Consider the following 21,215-nt stretch of genomic DNA (forward strand, 5'->3'; position numbering starts at 1 on the left):
TTTTCTGTGAGTCGCTAGACAAATCTGAGGTCAAAGCAAATTCTACCTCAGTGCTCCAGTGATGATGAATAGATTATACTTAGCCCATACTGCTGTAGTATCAAAAGATTGCACAGTTCTTCATGTACCTATCTTCATACACTTTATGTGAGATTGGAAATTGACTATATTCAGAAGCCTTTAGAAAACATATTATTTTTTTCTTTCAAAAAATAGGGTCAAAATACAAATTATGACCTATTCTGTTATTGCCATTTGCACACAGCCAGTCCTAATTTAATTATATTGATTTAAATTTGGTGTAGGTTTTTGAATTGAGTTGATTTATAATGATAAAGTTTTCTCTTAACATTTGCACTCCTATCTTGTAATATCTATATACTTCTCCACTTTCTTAGTTGTGTTTAGGTTGCAAGAAATTGGATGTAGGAGGAGCCCAGCAATTAGGGTTTGGCATGGAAAATAAATAGGCAATTCTATAGGTAATTATGCAGCTGGAAACCAGGGAAACTGATGTCCCAATTTCTTTTAAATATCTTTGTTTTAAAGTAGTAGCTCTAAAGGTGTAACTGAGAGTGAATGTTTGGGATGGAAAGTAGAAAACATTCAGAAGATATTAGACTAATTTTGTTACTTTTTTCCCATTTTATTTTTAAGCATTGTATTTCTATTCAAAAAGGCCTTATAGGTATGATTGAAAAACATGTTTCTGAAAGAGACTGCAAGGGAATGCAAAAGCTTAGCAGATTAAGTTAGGAGTATATGGGAAACAGTGCAGTAAATGGAGCAGAGAAAAAAATTGGCGCTAAGGCTGAAAGGGAAAACCTAGGAGGAGAGAAGAGAGAATGCAAAAAAGGATCTAGGCTTTAGTGCACAGAGCACTGAAAAAAAGATTAAAGAAGAAATTAAGGAGACCTTTAAAGAGGATCCACACTTAATTGTGTTGTTCTCTGAGATCACATAACAAGTTTCTTTCAAAGACATTTCCCACAGGATGAAAATTGTGGTATTTTGTAATCAGTCCTGGTACCCAGTTAGCAAGTTAAAGTTGAAGCACGTGGGTGTGAAAACTTGCCAAGGGGAAGTTGTTCTTTTGTTTCCTAACTCAGCAGATGGTGTAACCCAGAGATTTGAGAGTCTTTTGATCAATAAACATTTAAAAGTATATGTGGGGGTTGTTATTTGTTTTGTTTTAAATGATTTTCCCTTGGCCATGATCAGTGCAGAATGCACTGTCCAGTCTTTTAATACTACTCAAGGTACTTTTTGAGGAACACACCTTGGCAATCCATTTCATTCTTCCCTATTCATAAATTTCTGGAGTTTGAAGTAAAATGGGATTAAATAGTCTAGTAAATCTATCATACTGCAGTGGTGTCATCAGAAGAAGCATAAGGTTGAGAAAGCAGGAATAAAGTCTAAAAATCTCTTAATTTATAATATCCCTGCTGATCAGGGGTAGCCTGTTAAGTCCTTAAATGACCATTATTTTCCCTCCCTTCTCCTTGGAGAAGCAATGTTTATTCAACTTCTGTCTGCCATGTTTAAGAGATCTTCCAACTTAGAAAATGTTTTCTGTTTTTGGAGCTGCCCAAGCTTTCCTGAAACAGGTTGATAGGCCTCTGTTTTCATCTTATTTTTTCTCTTTTGATCCCACTCTTCCTAACATCATTTATGCTCTCTAATTGCAGTAACCTAGGCATCCTTAGAAGCCTACCTTCTTTTCTGAAGCTTCAGGGTTAAAAAGAGCGATGTGATGCAGCTTGTGTGATGGATAAAAAATAGATATCACAGTCTTTTCTATTTTGTCTAGCAGGGTGACTTTCTGCCATTCTTTGCTTTGACAGACTCTCCCTGCAGGTTGTAGTTTCAGTCTTCCTTCAAATGTGTGTAGGCCAGAACCCTGGCAACTTATATTTCATCATTTGATTTCATTCATAGTGCCTGTGTATAAGCATCTCTTCAGGCAGGTTCTGCTCTCGGCCACAGGGAAGGCAAGAGATGGCCTTCCTGATCCTGACAAATGTGTTGCTTTCCCTAAGGGGAAACCTGAGAGGAACAGTGTGCTTACATTTCATTATTGTTTTTTAAACTCAAGGCTGGTTTTCAGGTTAATGTCTTTTGAAAATTAAACAAAACTTCTGACTTGTCATTGACTTTTAAGGTCTTGCTCCCTAAATTCTAAGATAGAATCTTAATTAGGCTTCATGACTTTTTGAGGGATGGTTCACCCATTTTTTTGTTTTCCCTGCTGATAAAGCTTTTCCTGATCTGGAAGAATTCCAGACCACAGTAAAATCCTGGACAATGTTTTTTTCAGGAAATTTATCTATTTGTGAACAGAAGGTAAAATATGTTCCTAGAGGATAACACCTTTTTAAAATTTTTTTTATTTTTCTTTCTCCTCATAATTTATAAATCTCTTTGCAAAGAGAGATAAAACAGTTTTAATTAGCATTTACTAAATTAAATTTAATTTCATTCATTTAAAGCATTTTATTTTGTATTAAAGAGATACTTGTTGATTGGGAAAAAAACCAGACAAACTGCAGTTTTTCATTACGTAGAATAGAAATTGCCGCAAACACCTGCAGAGCATTCAGACTTTGCCCATGTTTGAGTCCCAACTTGTGTGTCCCCATGTTGAGGTTTCTAATTCACCATGAACTTTTTCTGCCCACACAGAGCTGGCTCAGGCTGAGTTATGGATCAAACACCTGGTCAAGCTGCCAGTCTTTGAAAAAAGCATGATTAAAGTTTGGGAGACTTCTGCCTTCAAAACCTGACCATTGTAAAGCAGTAAGAAGAGATGCACATCTGTGTATATACCAGCACATATCTGTGCAATTGAGAGGTGTGTCTCCAGCCAGCGCCACCTTTTGAAACACTCATTCTTTAGTGAGGAGGAAATTCATTTAATTTTTCTCTGAGACTGATTTAGTTTCAAAAGGGAAATCCTTTCCTGCTTCCCAAGGGGTTATTTTTGGAGGCCTTTTAGAGAAAAAAATAAAAATTAAGCAAATGTGCATGTGTTTCTTTAAAAGAGCGGCTCTGGCAGATGCAGCATGGTTTGCAGCATATTCTTCTTGAATCAAATAGGATGAGTATAAGTTGCCAACAACAGCAACAAAAGATGGTGGTGGGGGGAGGCAGAGGGAGAAACAGAAAATGTGTTGACAGTGGATCTGACCGACACAGCCCAAAACAATAGGATGCATGTTTAGCATGACTGGCTCTATTCATTCTCCTGTCAAGGCTTGGCGTGCCAGCCTCTCAAAGGCAGCAAAGCTGCAGGAAGTGTCACTTCCTCACAGAATATATAGAGAAATTTCCTTGACACTATATTCTTCAGCTGCAAATGCATGGTTCTGATGGGGTTTTGATTAGCAAGTAGCTCTAAAAACCTGGTGACTTAATAGTTGTGATGCTGAAGAATAATATGCATGCGTGAGAAAGGCCAGTTGTATAAATCAGCCTCGTGTCTATTGACTGGGCGAGCTTTTCTCTTGTGCTACACAGCACAGTATTTGAGCCTGCTGCAATGCATAGGAAAAACTCTGTCTGCATCCTTAAAATGCTGGTTTTCTGGTTCAGAAAACCTCAGGCACACTGAGTCCTATGGGGGCATGTGATCAGCTGCCATTCAAGAACATGTTTACCTCACCACTGACATGCAGCCTTGTGCCACATTTTCCTTAAAGTACAGTCACAGCGCACTATTTGATCATCTTCTAAGCCCTTTAATATGGCAAGAGGGATGGCTTGAAAATTGCATATAAAAAGTGAACACCCAATTACTCTGTATTTGCAGTACTGCAGCACTTCATTTGCACAATAGCATTCTGTTGCAAAAAGACTGTGGCCACTTCAGGTTGTCTGGATAACGCCTACAACCCCACTGCAAATCCATGCCTGTTTTCTAAAAATCTCAACTGCATCTTCTAGAGCTGTTCTTTTCACACTGATTTCTTGTTTGCAGAATTTGTGAGAAAATATATTCACTATATATTCAAATATATACATAATAACATATTCGGGTCATTTATAACATAACCTAAACTGGAGGACATCTGAGGATTCCTGGTGAAGGGTTTCTATCTGTATCTTCTGATGAGTTGTTTCTCCCTGGGGTAAGAGCTGCTCTTAGCATTGGTTCACCATGGCTGATTAAAAGCTTTCTGTCTGTTTAATTTCCATGGCTTGCCAGCACTGAGTTTGCAGTGCTTGGTGAGAATCTTCTTTTGAATGGTTTTTTTTATTTAAAGATGATGATATGTGCTCGAGCTGTGCAGAAGTATTGAGCAGTCCTGCGTGCATTTAAAAATCTATTGAAGAATATGGGGCAAGTGTCAAGCTCTTCCTGAAACCCACAGAGTTTTTCAGTTTTCTCAGGAAATTTGTCACAAATAATCTTTCTGAAAATTAGTTCTACTTTCTCAAAGAAGCAGTTGATTATACCCCTTGCCAGACTGTTTCAGTACATAAACAATGTAAGTAGGTGAAAGGCAGGTTAGCCTCTCTGCAGTGATTATCATGATTGCTTTTTAGCTTGCTGCTTAAAAAAACCAAAATGCTCTACAGGCTCTTATTTTATTGAAATGGTATTTTTTTTAAACACAGATATTTTCAGTATCTGAAGCTAATCTGGTACTTACTTGCATTGCAGTAGAGCCAGCACCAAGGCGTTCAGACTTGGTTCTTTTTCCCTTTTACTTTCAGAAGTTGATACCAGGATATGGTTTTTAAAACCTTAACATAGTATTTGATAGTAAAAAGGCTTTGAAAGCAGCCAAGGAGATACTTCTAAAGCATATTTATATATTTATTGTTTAAATGAGAGTATAGTTGCAAATTGCAATTGATTATTCAAACATTTTGGAAACACAACTGCAAAATGCTGGTACTCTTGATAAAAGATGCATGGATAGCAATTTATTGCTGGTTTCTTAGGAAAAATAATCTCCTGATGGGAGTTCATTAAGAAATAGTTTCCCTTTTGCATTTAAGCACTGATTTATGGCTGCTTAATCATTATTTGATGATCTTACTGTATATTATTTTTTCCCAATTCCTAATGTGAGTTCAAGGATTTATTTTCTGGAATTCTCTCTTACTCTTCTGCATATTTCTGAGGATGAAGTAACCTAATATAAAATGAACATGCAAAGAAAAAAAAAAGAGGGGCAAGTAATATGCAAATCTATATTCGTAATATGGTAAACTCTTGTGCAGTCATATGGAAGATGAAGTTTGAAGATTTTATTTGTGGAAACTTAGGTGTCAATCTTAAGGTTTTATAATGACTCACAAGCATAAGTGTTTACTTTAAAAAGCAGAACTGACTCCACAAGGCTTTTTGAGATGTACTGCTTTTTTACTTTTGAGTCTTTGTCCTTTGTGTCTATAACCATCTCTAAAAAATGGAGCTTGAGATATAGATTCATACATAATGGGCTTTATATACTACTGCTGAAGAATTGTAATAGAATAGTTAGTCTTTGTTAGCCTTGTCATCCTGTTACATTCTAGGATAGAGCTGATAAACCTCAAATGACTTCTACCTGACCAATTTTTATTACACTTTTAGAAGGCTCTGCCTTGGCTTAAAATATGTGATGTGCCATTTCTCTTCAGGAAACCATGTTCTTTAGCTTCTTCACTTTCTTTTAGAAAGTGTGTATGCATGAGATGATAATTCTATACAGTGTTCCCCTTCTGTGAGCTTGTTATATGCATTTTCATTTTTTAATCCAAGGTTTCATGAATTTCATGTAATGCAGGATGGCTTATTGCAGACTGCAAACATAACAATGCGACCTTTTAGAGTGATGTTTTTATTTATATACCCTGCATAGCTAGGAGAGGAGATGTCCCTTCTACCTTATATGAAGTAATATTGAGGGATTTTTTAAAATGTAATTAAAGTGAAATATGATAAGTCATGCATCTTCAAGCTTGAGTTACAGTCATCTTCCCCATTTTCTGTGTATATTCAGAAGGAGAGAGATAAGATGAGCAGAAATAGAAAGTGAAAGCTTCTGAGGACAGGTAATTATTCCAGTGGAATAGCTTCATGTAGCAAACAGGTCAAGAAGTTACCCAGGCACCAAACTTGTGTCTGCTACTGGGGCTCAGATCAGAAGCACAGAAGTGTCTGCATATGTGTGTTTTATTTGTTTGTTCTGAGATAACCAAAGAGCAAGGCTGAAACTTCAGCCAGAATATATCTGGCTTCTGTAAGCATAGCTGATGACAAAGGTGTGCTTTCAAACCTGGCTCTTTCCTGAGTTGAGGGAAGCAGAGAAGTATTGAATGGAAGTCCTATGGGATATACAGCCCTGAATCTTCTACAGGAGATAGATGTGTGAACTCCCTTACTTATGAAACACAGTGGAACGTGTTTTGTAGTGGGATAAAGAATAATAATAAATCAATAAGGAATGGTCCTGATATTTCCTCTTGTATTCTAGGACGTTGTTAAAGAACTTGTAAAAAGTGCTCAAGATGTCTGCTCAGTTTTGTGCCTTCTCAGGAGTTTAAACTATGTCCCATGAAAATGTCCCAGCCACCATTGCAGCATCCTGGTACTTTGAGTTACTTCCCGGACAGTAGAACAGCTTTACCAGTGCTATAAATATATCTGCTGCAAAGTTTATTGATACAAAGCCCATGAAAGTGAAGGAGGGATGGGAAGAGAAATGTGGGTAGGGTAATGTCTGATTTAAATTTTACCTTGTTTCAAGGAATCTTTTTTTGGCGTTCTATTTCTAAGACCAAAGAGCAAAGTTATGTTATCTGTATGTGGGGGGAAAAAAAAGGAAAAAAAAAAAAGAGAGAAAAGTGGAAATGCTTATGTATGAGTGGTAAGATGCTTTGAAAGGCTTATTTTTCTTCAACCTGTAAAAGGAACTATCAGGAGATGTTTTACTGGGATGACTAGAGGCTGAAAGGGTCATACTGAAAGAAAATCCTCTAAGATCCCAGAATCAGGGAAATACCTCTTGGTTGCCCTGTCAAGCTGATGAAAAATACTTTTCCTTTGTAGAATATTAACTGGTTTTGAGGCTTGAATTTTTTTCCCCTCAAGCAGCAGGAAGTTGAATTTTGTTCATGAAAATGTGGATTGCTACCTACAATTTGATTTTAGAGCTGCATATCTGAATACAGACTCATATTTTGTCTGGAACAGAGGATAAGGAAGAGGAGATCTGGATGTGAACACTTGTTGTGGTCCCATTTCTTCAACTAATATTACCCTTTTTAAAGGGCCAGTTAAGTACACGTGCTCTGTTGTTATGCAACATGTACGTAATTCTCAAATCCTGGGTAGTATAGTTTTCCTTTTTCTCAGAAATTTTATCTTATTTTGGCTGCACTTTGTTATAAAGAGTAAATTATTGTACAGTGATGATCTAGCATGGAAAATCATGACCTCAGTAAAGTTGTACTTGCTTTTAAAAATGAGGGATTAGGAGTCGTGCCTGCAGCTGAGATCTAATACAGAATATTTAGATATCCTCTTCTTGCTTGGAAAGAGGCCAATGAGAGATGTAAAAAAAATCTTCTAAGAAACAAGTTGTGTTTGGCACAGTTGGCTGGGGAATCCCTGTATGAGTGCTTAATTGTACAGGGTTTTTGCTAACCTCTGGTTAGGAATTTGAATACTGGGAGTTATGGGTGCAAAAGCATTTATATTAGGTAGAATTCTGGTGTAGTCTTTTGGAGTAATTTGACAAAGTAATTACACATTCTCCCAGATAAAATGTGCCACAATATACTCAAGGTATTCTGTATTAATTGGTAATAATACAGTAATAACTAATTAAAATGGTCCTACGATAATTAAGTGATACGATAATAGTGAGATTCAAAACCTGTAGACAAATTTTAAAGCTTTATGTCTGTGATGTGACAGGCCTGTAGGCAAAGTCAATGTGAGCTAAGTTTCCTCTTCTTTTCCCAAACCATGAAAGGACTTGGTTAAGGCAGAAGTGGCTGGAAAATGGAACTAAATTTATCTACTGGAGTACTTAAATGTAGAGGAGAGCAGAATTTAGATTCTAGGCTTGAATGTAACATGTCCTTCTGCTTTGTAAAATAATTTCCTAATTTCCTTTAATGTTCATATTGAAGTGACTACTGGGATTGTTTTCTCAAAGTTGCAGTAGTAGATCATAAGAAATGTTTTTTCTTCAGCTAGTGAGCTGGGAGAATTGCTGATACTAAAAGTGATTACAGGAATAGTAGGAAGGTTATTCTTCTTTCCTGGGTTTCCCTGTTTATTTATTACTTGGAGGCTTATCACATGTGACAGAAAATAAAATGCACATTGTTTACAGGTACTGTTCTGCTGACTAGAGGAAAACAAAACCTTGATCTTGGTTCTCAGAAAGTTAGTAGCTGGCATTATTTCAGATTATCTTCATGTTTTGTTAAAGAGAAAAGCTATTTTTTATTATAGTGGAAGTTTTCTTGTTCTCTTTTTCCCACTTTTGTAAATAAACAACAAAATTTTCTCAAAATTATCTGTTACCTACAACTGGCTGCTGTCAAAACACTTCTCTCTCACTTTGGCTGGCTTCTCACAAACTTAAATGGATCAGTAGAGATCATGCAGCAATAAGAACAGGATTTATACCTCCATAAGTATAACTTCTGGAGGTTTTTTTATTTGTGCTCAGGTCTCTAAATTGCAAGTTTAAATTTGAATATGCTTAATGACACAGTTTTTCTTGGTTGGTTCTTTGTTTTATTTTGGGTTTTTTTAAATAGATATAATTTCATTTTTATTTTCTTTTTCTACTTGCCAGCTTGCGTTTTTTTCCTGATTTAAATGAGGTCTTAAAATGTAAAAGAAAGTCTTTGCCTAAGTTACTCGACTTCGAGTCTGTTCAAGTTAGAATGATTTTGAAGGTATTAAACACATTTTTGTCACCTTCAGTTTAGAGCCACTTCAGTTAAAAAAACCAATAAAAATCCAAACCAAGAACACAAACCAAAACTTACAACCTCTCTTCCTAAAAATCTCCAACCAAAAAAAAAGCAAACTAAGTCTCTTTTCTAATGAAATTTTCAGATAAAGTGGGAGCTATAATAATAACATACTTACTGTTATTTTAATATCAGTGTTCCAAGATTGTGTTAAGTGATAGAAATAAAGATAGGTACTTTGAATAATCAGGTTTTTATTAGATTCTTCTAATTTTGACAGGCAACTAATTATGGAGTGTCTGAACAAGTCACTCCACATCTGCTTAATATTCCTTAATCTCTAAAATGGGAAAGGAATTATTCACTTGCATATGGCTTTTTATAAGTTGTTCTTGACAGATGATAACTTAAACCAAACATATAGTTCTACGTCTCATTAAAAAAATCCAAAGCCAGGGCTAGTTTCTCAAAAGTATTTGTGATCTTAGGGAGATTAAACTTTATTCCAAATGTGGATCTGGAGGTTAACATTAAAGAAGCCACTGGAAGAAACACCTGTTCTTCATTCTTCAGAGTTTCTGTCTTAAAATCAGAAATTCTGTGTTGATTAAAAAAAAATGTTCAGACATTTATTGTACCCTAGAAACTGCTCTTTTGAAGAACTTGGGCTTTTAATTGACTTACAGTGAAGTTTGGGAAATGCGAATTTGCAGGCATTTCATATGATAGTGTTATCATTTTCAAAGAGGTTTGTATTTCTGAAGAACAGTAGGGTTATTAGAACAAAGGGTGAAGTTAAATTGCAGCAGAGAGTTGAAGAAATTTAAAGCAGGACTTTTTGGTCATGTTCTAATGTGTCTCATGTAGGATGACATTAACTTTTTCTTACTCTCCACTTCTTATTTTGCCTGTTCCAAAATGGAAACTGCATTACAATAATTTATTGGGTGAAATTTTTGAGATAAAAATTTTGTCACTTGTCTGAGAGATATTTTCTGAGAATCTATTTTTTATACACACATGTAAATGATGAATTGAGAAAGTAGAAAATATTCTATCAAACTTGTATAAGAAATACAAAGATGATAGGCATCACCTTCTATGGAAAGTGACAAAGAATTTAAGTATTCAACATCCTGGATCATGAAGGCACTTTGAGCCCATAGTCCTGAATATTTTCAAAGAAAATTTCTGAGCCACGTGTGTTGTCCTTTTGCCAAAATGATAAAATTAAAAAATTATAATTAAGTGGAATAACACTAGCTCGGCAAAATCTGTACTGAGAAGCAAATAAGAATCCTGTTTGTAGAAAGAGGGTAATTTGTACTATTTCTTGGAAAGTGGCTATTTCTTGGGGCAATTTTGGATGTGATTTTTTTGTGTTGAAACTGGAAATGGATTGATTCCAGATTTGTTACTCTCTGTGAAATAAGAGTGAAAGAAGTTACATATGTTAATTTTCAACTGGGATATAAATTGCTCTCTACAAGGTAGTCCTGTCCTGTCTTGCAAGAAAATGGACTAATTTGTTTGGTTGCTCTCATTTCCATTCAAATTCCATGTCTATGTGTAAATTTGCTGAATGTCTTTCTTCCAGCAGAATAGAAGAGCTGTTTAAGAGAGAGATTATTTTCAGAGTCTGCTTTTGCATATTCAGTCAGGCTCATAAAACAGCTTCTCAATCCTGCTTTCTTCCCTGTGTTATTTAATTCTTAGCCATGGCATTCATATCACTACACATTGTATCAGATAGATTTTAAAAAGCTATATATTTAAAGGTTACTTGTCTGTACTTCTCTGTTGTACTCAGACAAGCTGTGCGTGCTCCATCATTGGATCTAGTGAAAAGTGTCCCTCCCCATGGTCTTTAAAGGTCCCTTCCAACCCAAACCATTCTGTGGGTCTGTGGCATGATGACTCAGCACCTCTGTCTTATTTTTTTAGAGGGAAGAGGAGGCTGAGTTTGTACACCGTGTGGTAATCAAGAAATAATCCCTTATCCCTGGAACACCCTCCCAGTGGCAATATTCAGTGTCAACACCTGTATTTCAGTTTTGTAAGCCAGGCTTCTGTACTCCTTGAAATGATTAAATTGTTAGTAGCAAAAGGCTTGTGAAATTTCCAAGTGAAATAGGAAGGAAAAACCAGAAAAGTGCCCCACCCCCCAGAAAAACCTCACGCTCTAATCTTTGCACTTTCACATCTGTGTGTGTGTACGCAGACATATGTTTGTGTATTAACAACATCTCCAGGAGATTTGGAACCTCATTCTCCACTAAGTTCAGCTGCTACAGGAGTGAGGTGCTACAGCTGCCTCATGTCATAAAGAAATGGTTTGGCAGCAGACTTCTCTTCATCTCTACCTAGCAGTCTGCATCATTTGACTAATTAAAGCATTAGTTTGTCTTTCAAAAATTACAAAGCAGAATTGTACACAGAGGCAGAACAACAAGTATGAGAGTGGAAGACGGTAGGCAACGACAAAAGCTTAACAACTGTTTAGGAGTTGTTTTTTAGGATACAGTCATCCTTGTTGACGCTTTTTGAAGTGTTCTTTCATTAACAGGTAGGGGCTAATAAAATTGATGAAATAGAACATAGAATCAGTGTTTGCTGCGGTTTTAAACCAGCATTTAAGCAAGCTCTGAAAATACATCATAAGGTTGTTTTTTAATATCCTTTTCAAGAATGTGGATACCATACAGTAAATTTATGATAATCACATTAGCTTTCTGTATGGGATGTTAATAATATGGCAAGTATATCTACCAAACCAGATGCTTTTCACAGCTAGACCCTAACTTGATAGTTATGGATATGATAGAAAACATGAAAAGCTTCTCATTATTATCAGCTCATTTGTTGCATAATGAATGTGAAGATATTATCACTGTAGTTAATCACCACATCAAGTTTATAGTGGAACAGTGCACAGAAGATATCTTAACACTTACGCTGTGAAAGGTACATTGTGTATAAAATGTATTGTTTATATGATGATAATATTGTGCCCTGCTGCGTTTACAAAAGTAGTTAGTGGTCTCCAATGGCACAACAGGTGCTTGTGCAGCACTTTTCAGTCTGCAGGAACGAATACTTCGTGGCTCTGCAATTTGTGCGATCAATTAGTTGGCTCTTAAAAAGAAAAACAAGGTGTATGTCAATTGTTATTTCTTTGATATAGTAGTTTTTACACCCCTTTTCTACTTGAGGACTCCTTAAGTCAATGAGAATGTCAAGCAATTGGGAAGGGACTTTATTACTTAGCTAGAGATTTTCCAGAGTCGCCTTTTAAGATGCCATTGATTATATGTTGCATAGAAAAAAAAGCATCAAAATTGATGGCACATGATATGGTTTTTGGGACTGGCCTGTGCAGGGCCAGGAGTTGAACTTTGATAATCCTTGTGGGTCCCTTCCAATTCATGACATCCTACAAAATGCATTTCTTGGTAGGACTACAATGTTTTGCCTTCCTCTCCCTCTGTATTCCTCCTTCTTGTACTTGGTAGCCAACAATAACACATCAGCAAAAGGGACTGGCAAATGACAGCTGTTTTTTAAATGAGATTAACAAGACTCAGCAGATGATTTTGACAAACTGTACCATTTGCTACATTAAATATAAGTGTAAAATGATGGTTTAGAACTTGAGAACAATTAGAAATATCTGTCAGGATGAGCTTAAAATAATTCAATGGTGATTGGAAGGAGTTTGTGCTTCTGCATATGTGCCTGACAGACAGTGTAAATAAGGAGGATAAGATCTTAGAATCTGTTCTTTCCAAATGTGAACATAATTCCCAATGACACTGATGTGTATCCACAATGTTCTTGTAGAATTAAACAGAAGAAAAAATTCCATATGCATTCTGGTCTTGCAAACTGTCAGAACAGTAATTTTCAAAAATTCTTGAGCTCCAGAGAACTCTAGCACCAATTGTGTGCAAATGAACTCACTCCAGACTGCTTCCAATCATATTAAAATTAAATTAAGGCAGTGCAAAGACAATTGATTCCATATCTTCAGGCTTGTGTTTCATCTTACCTAGAAATTCTCTATCACCTTATAATTTATAGGTTTGACATACAACACCTGAAGCATTGGCTCCCACTGCATGTAAATCTGTTCAGAAAAGCTTAAAAAGTGAAGTCTTTATTTAATTTGTCAACCTGTCAAGCCACCATACTTCCAAAGTTTGATTGGGATACTCTAGAGATAACAAAAAGGACAAGGTGTAATAAAATGGGATACCCTCCTGAAGTCAAATAATTTAAAACAAGTATCAGTTTTCAAAGCCAAGCGGAACTGCATCGGTTGTTTTACTGTGAGATTGGGACATGGAAAAACAACCATGTTTTGGCAGAAGAATGGAGAGACATTTCTGTATTTAGATGATAGCTGCACTTTTCTGACTGTCTTTTAAACAGACTTTGCCTCTAGCAATTTGCAGGATTGAAACACCTGTAAAATTCCTCATTTGCCTCTGTTTCAAATATTTCAAGTTAGAAAATGAAAACAATAAAGGGAAGGAGTTGCTTTATCACTTCCATGATATTCCAGTCATATAGCTGTTCTGAAAATGGGTTAAGTGCTTATAAAAGGAACAAAAATGGACTGTGATTTGGGTAATGGTTCAGGTAAGTGGTGCCATACAAAGTTGGAAGCACTGTATGAAGCTCAGCAGTCTTGTTTCCAGATGTAACTTGAGAGAGACTATTCATATACCTAAGTTTAGGTTTGTGCATTCAAAAAGCATTTGCTTAACTTGGGTGGGAACAGGGAAAACTTTCATTCTCCATTCCACGTCATTAAATGTCTGATTTAATTGTTATGTCCAGCTAAAAAGTTAGCTTCTCTAATTAATACCAGTAATGTACAATTTGTGTACATACGCCAGACTGCAGAACTAGATTTGTAGGGAGGACAAGATTTGTAGGGAGGGTGGCTTCCCTAGAAAATAACATGGGGAGTTTTGTTTTGGGGTGGGTTTTTTTCCACATATTCTGGTTATATGTGGACCTTGTATTTAATAATTTTGCTGTTTGTTGGGGGGTTTTTTCATTCCATTAAAAATGGATGCAGTTGTTATTTAAGGAATGCGTTCTGGAGATAGCAGCAATTTGTACACAGGCATATGTAATGTATGGTCACTCAGTGCTACTGATGTCAGGGAAATGGGCATTGCTCATGGTCCGGAAAAATATCTGCTCCTCTCTATCAGAAGCAAACCTTTACAGAAGTCCATTAAAAAGATGACAGTAGGCCTGATGCTTCTGTTATTTGATCAGTCTTGCATCAGTGGTAATCAAGAAACTGAAGGGAAGTATTTCTGATCTCATCTGTGCTGCTAAAGTTATAGGTAGAACTTTTATACATTAGTGTGGCAAGTACATTCTCTTAAGCTGATTGTTTTAATTTTTTTTACGTGTCTGATGATAAATAGTAGAAGATATGTGCTAAGGTAGTGCTCAATGTCTTTACTGTGCTCGTTGAAATAAGAGATATATAAAGTAGAAACACAAATCTTATCTTTAGAGTTTGGTGGACATGGAGACATTACATTCTCTGCAGAAGATGGTGCAGGTGCTCCTCAGCCTATCTTGCTGTCTCTTTTAACGTCATCATGGGAGCTGTGAAAGTCTTGAAAAATTAAAATGAACAAACAAGTAGTGTTTTCAAAAATTTCAGCTTGACCTAGATGCACTCTGGTGCTGAGATCCCTGTGGTGCAGAGTAGGGAGGCTCTGGGGAGCAAACACACGAGGCTGACGATTCCAGATGCGCAGGATTGACTGTGCCCTAAGCTAAAGCCCCACGCTGGCCCCAGGTGAGCCAGCCGTGCCCCCCACACGCTGGGGAGCTCAGTGGCCAAGCCCTGTACCGTGGCTGGCATCTGCAGCCTGATGTGCGAGGTGGCTCAGGACATATCTGCTGGGAACTCCCTCCTGATACAGGAAGCAGAGGAGTTCAACTGCCTTTATGCTGCAATGACAAAATTAAGCTTACAGTACTGTTTCTATTGGGTTTCTAAAACAGCTTAAAAGACAAAGACAAAGGACGCTGTTTTCCCTTCATTGGCAAAATCAGATGTGATTGCACGTACTCAGCTGCCTATCAGTCAACAGAGAAACTTAACAGCAGCTCTAAATGTGTCACAATGAAATTTAGGGTCCAATTGTATGAGGGCATGCTGAATACCATGGTAATGGGAGCTGCATGCACAAGGCCAAGTCTCTGTATGTGACTTCCTAAATTCCTGCTAAATTACTGCAGCCCCTCTCTACAACTCCTGCAGTCCCTCTCTTTGTTGACAATAATGCCATTATAATTGGCCTACTAAAGCTGTATGGATATATTCAGTAAATCAGATATGATAGTATGCGATACAGCCAGGCATTTGCCACTGTAGTTAAAAATGAATGAGTTTGATACACATTTTCCCAACCAGACCTTCACATGGCCTAGAAATAACATGAGATTTGATTGCACAATGTATCTGAGGTTCTCAAATACCAGTCTTACTGAGGCCTCCAGAAATTAGTGTCTCATATCCTTATTTCATATTGTGGAGCCGGACCTGTGGCAAGGAGCTCATAGATCTGAAGGACATTTCAGATGAGATCTGCCATGAATAGTCAAAACTCCCAGCTTCCTGTTTTGAGCATTAACAGCATGGCCATCCTTCTCCCAGCAGCAGTGTTAAGTTTCTCATTCAGAATAATAATTCAATTGCAGCAGTTGAGAAAATACAGTGGAATTGGATTCAGACACTGGAAAATGTTGGCAATACCAGTGGCTCAGAGAACTGTCACAGAATCAGGAGCTGCTGAGAACATGAGAGAGTTGCTCAAAAAGTTCCTATGTATACACTTTCCCATTTGCTTCCTTTTCTCTCCAAACATTCCTGGAATGAGCTGGTAAATTATTGGGCAAAGCATATATGGTTTTTATTGGTGAGGGGTGTGTGTGCAACGTTAGGAGGTGAAAATCAAACACGTGCCGAAATTGAACTGTGACCTCAATTCACAATGGTATTTAATCCATGTGCTCTTCCTCCTCTTTGAAATAAGGTACTTTATTTTCTGAGGGTAGTATGGGGCACTGAGGTCCAGAAATGTCACACTTCCATATGTAATTAAATTATAACACGTGAGAACATTGCAAGCAGCGGACTTTGTCCTTTCTTAGTTGATAGAAAGACAAGCAGTGGTTTAAATCTCTTCCTGCTTTGCACTTGCCATCATGATGCATTTCTCTCACACTTTTGTTTTCTGGACTGATTCCACAAGACTGCTCAAATCGCTCTAGAAATAGCTGATAATACTTAATTTGGATTATATTTTTTTTGTGTGTATGGGTCAGTGGGACAAGGGATCATTGAAAAACCATTCCAATGATGTTATCAGTATCTGAACTTACTGAGCATTCGTCTAATTTTGTCTATATTAACTTAAAATGACAGATTTCTGGTGGCATGGCTGAATGCAAAGAATTCTCTGCTAAACCACATGACGTTATTGATGTGCTGAGGGTTTTTAAAAAGCCAGAAGAGAATTATGTTTGTGCTGTCCTCATCCAGATTCTGAGATAAAGCTGAAAGTAATGACATGCTAATAAAACAGGAGGGGGAAGCTGGTGCAGAGTAGTTGCTGTGTCAGCATGTCGGCTCTTGATGCAATCATGGGAATGCTCCTTGAGCATAGTTAGAAATGACATGTTTAGTGTGAGGCCACTTCTAGCTGAGATGAGCAGTGGGGGTGGAAGAAAAATGAACAGCATTACTTTTGTATAATTTTGAAGACTTTCTCCCTTTGTAAATAGTGTTGCATCATTTTTCTAGTGTGTCTTACAGTATCTATAGAAATAATCTGCTTTTCCTCCTCAGCTGTTATTACTTTCTGTAACAATTTTTCTTATGGCCAAAAGGGTTCATTCTAGACATGTGCTCCAAGTAAGTACTGTGGTCATCCCAGTTCTCTCATTTCCAGCTCTACATGAAGAAATGAGAGAGCATATAGGTCTCACTATGGAAGTAATTTTAAAGTCTGATAACTTTTACTTGTTCATTTGGGTTTTTTGACTTGGTTGAATGACTGTATTTGAAAGAATACACAGAAAATCTTCAGACTTCAGGCCTTGGCAAGAGCAAATCATACCTTATACATAAGGTTTAAGTTAACCCCTAGGTAAAAGTTAAAGGAGCTAGATGTAAAAATTTTGATATACCTGTTTCACATTAGAAAGATCAATCCTGTTTACTAGAGGATAATTTCTGAAATGACAGTGAAAGGGAAATATTCCAGCAATGTTAACACAATGTGAACAATCCCTTCCATCTTTTCACTGAAATAGATTTTCTTTTAGAAAACAAGCAAAAATAATATCCCTTCCATCTATCTCTGTAATACAGAGACATATATAGACTCATGAAATACAGCTGAAAGAGGGACATAAAATTATATATATGGGAATAGTAACAATTTAAAAGTTATTCAGGGGTTTTGTGGCTTGGCTTTCTTTTGTTTTTTCGTTTTCAATTTTATATAACAACTGAAACTAAATTTTGAGAATCGATTATGTAATAAAATTTCTCTTATCGCTGTTTGAAATTGTAATGCATGTGCTGCTGTGCACTGCCATCTCCTGAAAGGAACAGTGCAATCTTTATTATATCTTAAAACAGTTTTTGCGTAGAGAAGTTAGATACTCTAATGAATGAGGCCTGAGTTTCTGAAGGAAAACAATCTAATTCCTGCTTGGATGCTTAGACAGGAACTATGTTTAGAACTAATTTTTGCAATTCACCTGTATGTGTTTTCCTGTGGAGATACTCCTACACTAGAATGTGTGTGATGTCATTTCTGTGAGGTAGTTTCTTTAAAATGTCAGATACAATATTGGTTGCAGGAGAAATTTTGAAATTTGCATCTGAAACATGGAGCTATAAAAACATAAGCAGTGGTCAGAGCAAAAATGGAGGCATTGTACTCAAGTGAGAAAGAGCAGCATTTGTGAAAACAACATCGAGTTTGATCTAACCTAGTCCCTTACATTTCAGATGCTGATAGAGTTAGGATTTGTTTCAGGCTGAGAAACCGGAGAAAAAGCATAGGAGTTTATCAGGAATATCTGTGTGTGAAAGAAAGAGAAGATTGTCAAGAAGGTTTCTCTGTTGAGAAACCTTGATGGATTCACCAGCCCAGGATTATCTTGGCAGCAGCCAGTGAAAGGGCAAAGGTGCTGAAGGGGATTTTTATGATGACACATACAAGAGAAAACTAGTTACCTGGGACTTTGCTGTATCCTCTACTCAATAAATGACCTGAATTGTTTTGGGGACCAGGCCAGGCTTCAGATGACATTTCCCATCTGTTGAATAAGAAGCTGTACTCGGCAGTGTTGGCTGGAAGATCTTTGTTTTGCCATGCTGTTCTGCAACACAGTTGACAGCTGTCCTGTGTGTGTGTATGAAATCCATGTATGTTCACTTCTTTACAGTGTAGCATTTATGACAGAATTACACTACAGGGATAGAATTTGACTAATTACTATAATTATTTTCCAATTCTTTTTTTCCCCCCTTAATTTTACCCTGGTTACTTAGTAGCCATCCTTCAAATGCTTGCAGGGCTATGTCATTATCACTAGTATAGGTGTAACCTCAAAATGAAGCCTTTGTGGGTTTGGTTTGAGTTTCATGAGGTTAGAAACATGTTTAGGCATGTCTTGGACACAGTTTTTTGTCCCCTTAAATGCTACATGTATCCACAAATAGCTGTCTTTGTGGAGAAAACAGGGTTTGTAACATCTTGCATACCAAGCATGTTCTCAGCCATGTGCAGCTTTGCTTTATGGAGCTAAATAAAACAAGGGAAAATGGAACAGGGGCAAGGGGAAAAATGAATGTTCTCAGCTGAGATTTGCACAGAGATGACAGGTGAATGAGGTGGAGAGGTAAAGAACAGCTGTTCCAGATGGTAGGAGCTTCAGGAGGGAAAATGCTGGAGTCAAAGCGGTCAGATTGTAGGAGGAGATGATGTTCATGAAGGATGAGTGGTGCTGGCAGGGAGATGAGTGTGGGAGGTCAGTGGGAAAAACACAGTAAACACTTTGTATGAAGTTTATTTATCTTAAAGTAGCCATTTCTTCTAAATGAATTGCAGTCAGTTCTTTCCAGCACTGATTGCAGGAGTTTACCTGGAGTAATCAATGATCACTATTTTCTGTTGTCATTGTCTGCCTCAACACATTCACTGCCTTAGCTGAGTTCTGTACTGACAGCAGACCCTCAAAAATAAATAAACACAGTTTTCAGAAGTCTGATTTTGAACCAGCCCTTCTGTCTCTTTAATCTACTGCCTGGAAATGAAAGCTTTTAAAGGTGCTTGAAAATCTAACAGCCTTGATTTTAAGGTTTTAAACAATCTAGCATTTGTCATAGGACTATAACAGTGTAGTTGGAGCTTATTTCTGGATAAATAGTTCATACAAAAAGAAAGCGTAAAATAATAGGAAATCAGTGATGTTAAAGGTGATCCTAGTTTAAAGAAAAAAAAGCTTAAAACCTCTGGATCAGTCTTGGAGTTCTTTTTCAGTACACGTGAAGAATTGGCTAAATGGGAGTTGGGTACTCTCACTCTGCCAGCTCCTCTTGAGTGTTTTGGTTCCCTGTTTACAATGTTCTGTGAAATGTTGTGAAGAAACAGACAGAACATTCACTTTCTATGAGTTTTTTAAAGGCAGAACTTATTTTAATTAACCATTTAAATTTAACTTACTGGCCTCAAGAGTCAGACAATTAGCTGGAACTGTTGTTTTGCAGATCCTATAGGTATTACACCTGAAATAATTTATATTGGCTGCTGACCTGTCTATTGATCATGGGTGACAATTCTATCTCATTTACCCAGTGCTGCTAACATTTTAGGCTTAGTCTCACATTGTTTGAACTTTATATTTTTTAATTGTCAGTAGACATGATGTTAAATGTATATTCTAGCTCACTGTAGTCATTCAATATATTAAATGGCACTTTTGGAAGAAACTCAATTTTCGTTTCATGGCCGTGTTCTTATACAGATAATTTGCTTTGTGCCTAACTGGTTTTTCCCCAATATTTCTAGCTGGAATCAATGCTTCTCTTCAATTTATGTCTTAAATTATGTCAAAATGTAAAAACTGTGTATATTGTGAAGCAATTTCTGGGCTCTGTATAGAGAGAACTGCTCTTAAGGAGTGAGAAAGGGATGATGTTCTAGCAAAATATGTCTTAAGTGCTTATGATTAATACTTTGGGATACTGCAGGTGAAAGGTGAAATGTGATTTTTGTTCTTTTTTTTGTCTGCACAGGGGCGATTTTTGATGAATCTGCCAAAAAAGATGAGGAAGTTTTTCGAATGGCAGTTGCTGATCTCAACCAGAATGATGAAATCTTACAAACAGAGAAAATCACATGTTCAGTGACATTTGTGGATGGCAACAATCCTTTCCAGGCGGTTCAAGAAGGTAGGACAACTGAAGAGATCTCTTGCTGTTGTTTTTGCAGTGACATGTAAAATATTACCCTGATAGTTTCTTAGCTTTATGGGAATTCGTAATTTTTGTTGGCTCCTTTTTTTTGTAATATCAAATAGCACATTTAATTTTGGATTTAGCTGCTTTGGTTTGTGTTGGTCATAGTGACTTTTAGCTATAAAGTCACCTTTTATCCATTTTCTGTGTATAGGCTGTTGAAATGTGATAAAGAAGTCAGACACACTTTGCCTACATCGTTCTTCTTTTCCAGCCTGTTTTGAAGATACTGTCAAAATGATGACTACTTCTTGCTACTTTTTCATTTAATTTTGTGAAACTAATGGCAATTTGTTGGGAAACATAGGTTGTTGTGTGGGTAACTTTTTCAGCCTGCACGCCCGAAAAAGTTACATGTTTTAAAGGAAGGATGAGACGATAGCCTGGTGACTTGAAAGTTGACTGTGTCCAACATGATTTTGTTCTTAGCCTGACCTTTGTGTCATTCCACAATTACTGGACAAGGGATGATGTAACTACTTTGGGCTCCTGTAATAGTGGCAGGATGATAACAGAAAATAATATTTGAAATCCCTCTGAGCTGGATTAGTAAATCACTGGTGTGACTGAGGAGTTCTCTGGAAAAACAGCTCAAGAAGTCTTTAGAAATACGAAATCAAATTTGGGGTTTAAGCATTTGTTATTTCTTTGCTGTTCTGGCACACTAACAGCTGCTTGAGATGCCAAAGTTATTTACTGAAGGTATATT

General features: G+C 36.9%; 1 protein-coding gene across 4 annotated transcripts in view; it reads left to right on the forward strand.

The window, feature by feature from the left end:
* GRID2 (glutamate ionotropic receptor delta type subunit 2) overlaps positions 1-21,215 on the forward strand; it is a 698,771-nt gene that overhangs the window by 126,588 nt on the left and 550,968 nt on the right. For all 4 annotated transcript variants that reach the window (XR_001865225.1, XM_008641318.2, XM_017744249.1 and 1 more), the window contains exon 2: positions 20,285-20,440. Coding sequence is in view for 3 of the 4 variants with exons in the window: in XM_008641318.2 (XP_008639540.1) it covers positions 20,285-20,440 (156 nt within the window). In the remaining variant the exon portion in view is untranslated. The remainder of the gene's footprint in view (positions 1-20,284; positions 20,441-21,215) is intronic.

This window comes from Corvus brachyrhynchos, unplaced genomic scaffold (assembly GCF_000691975.1).
Source record: "Corvus brachyrhynchos isolate BGI_N302 unplaced genomic scaffold, ASM69197v1 scaffold229, whole genome shotgun sequence".
NCBI classification, from domain to species: Eukaryota; Metazoa; Chordata; class Aves; order Passeriformes; family Corvidae; genus Corvus; species Corvus brachyrhynchos.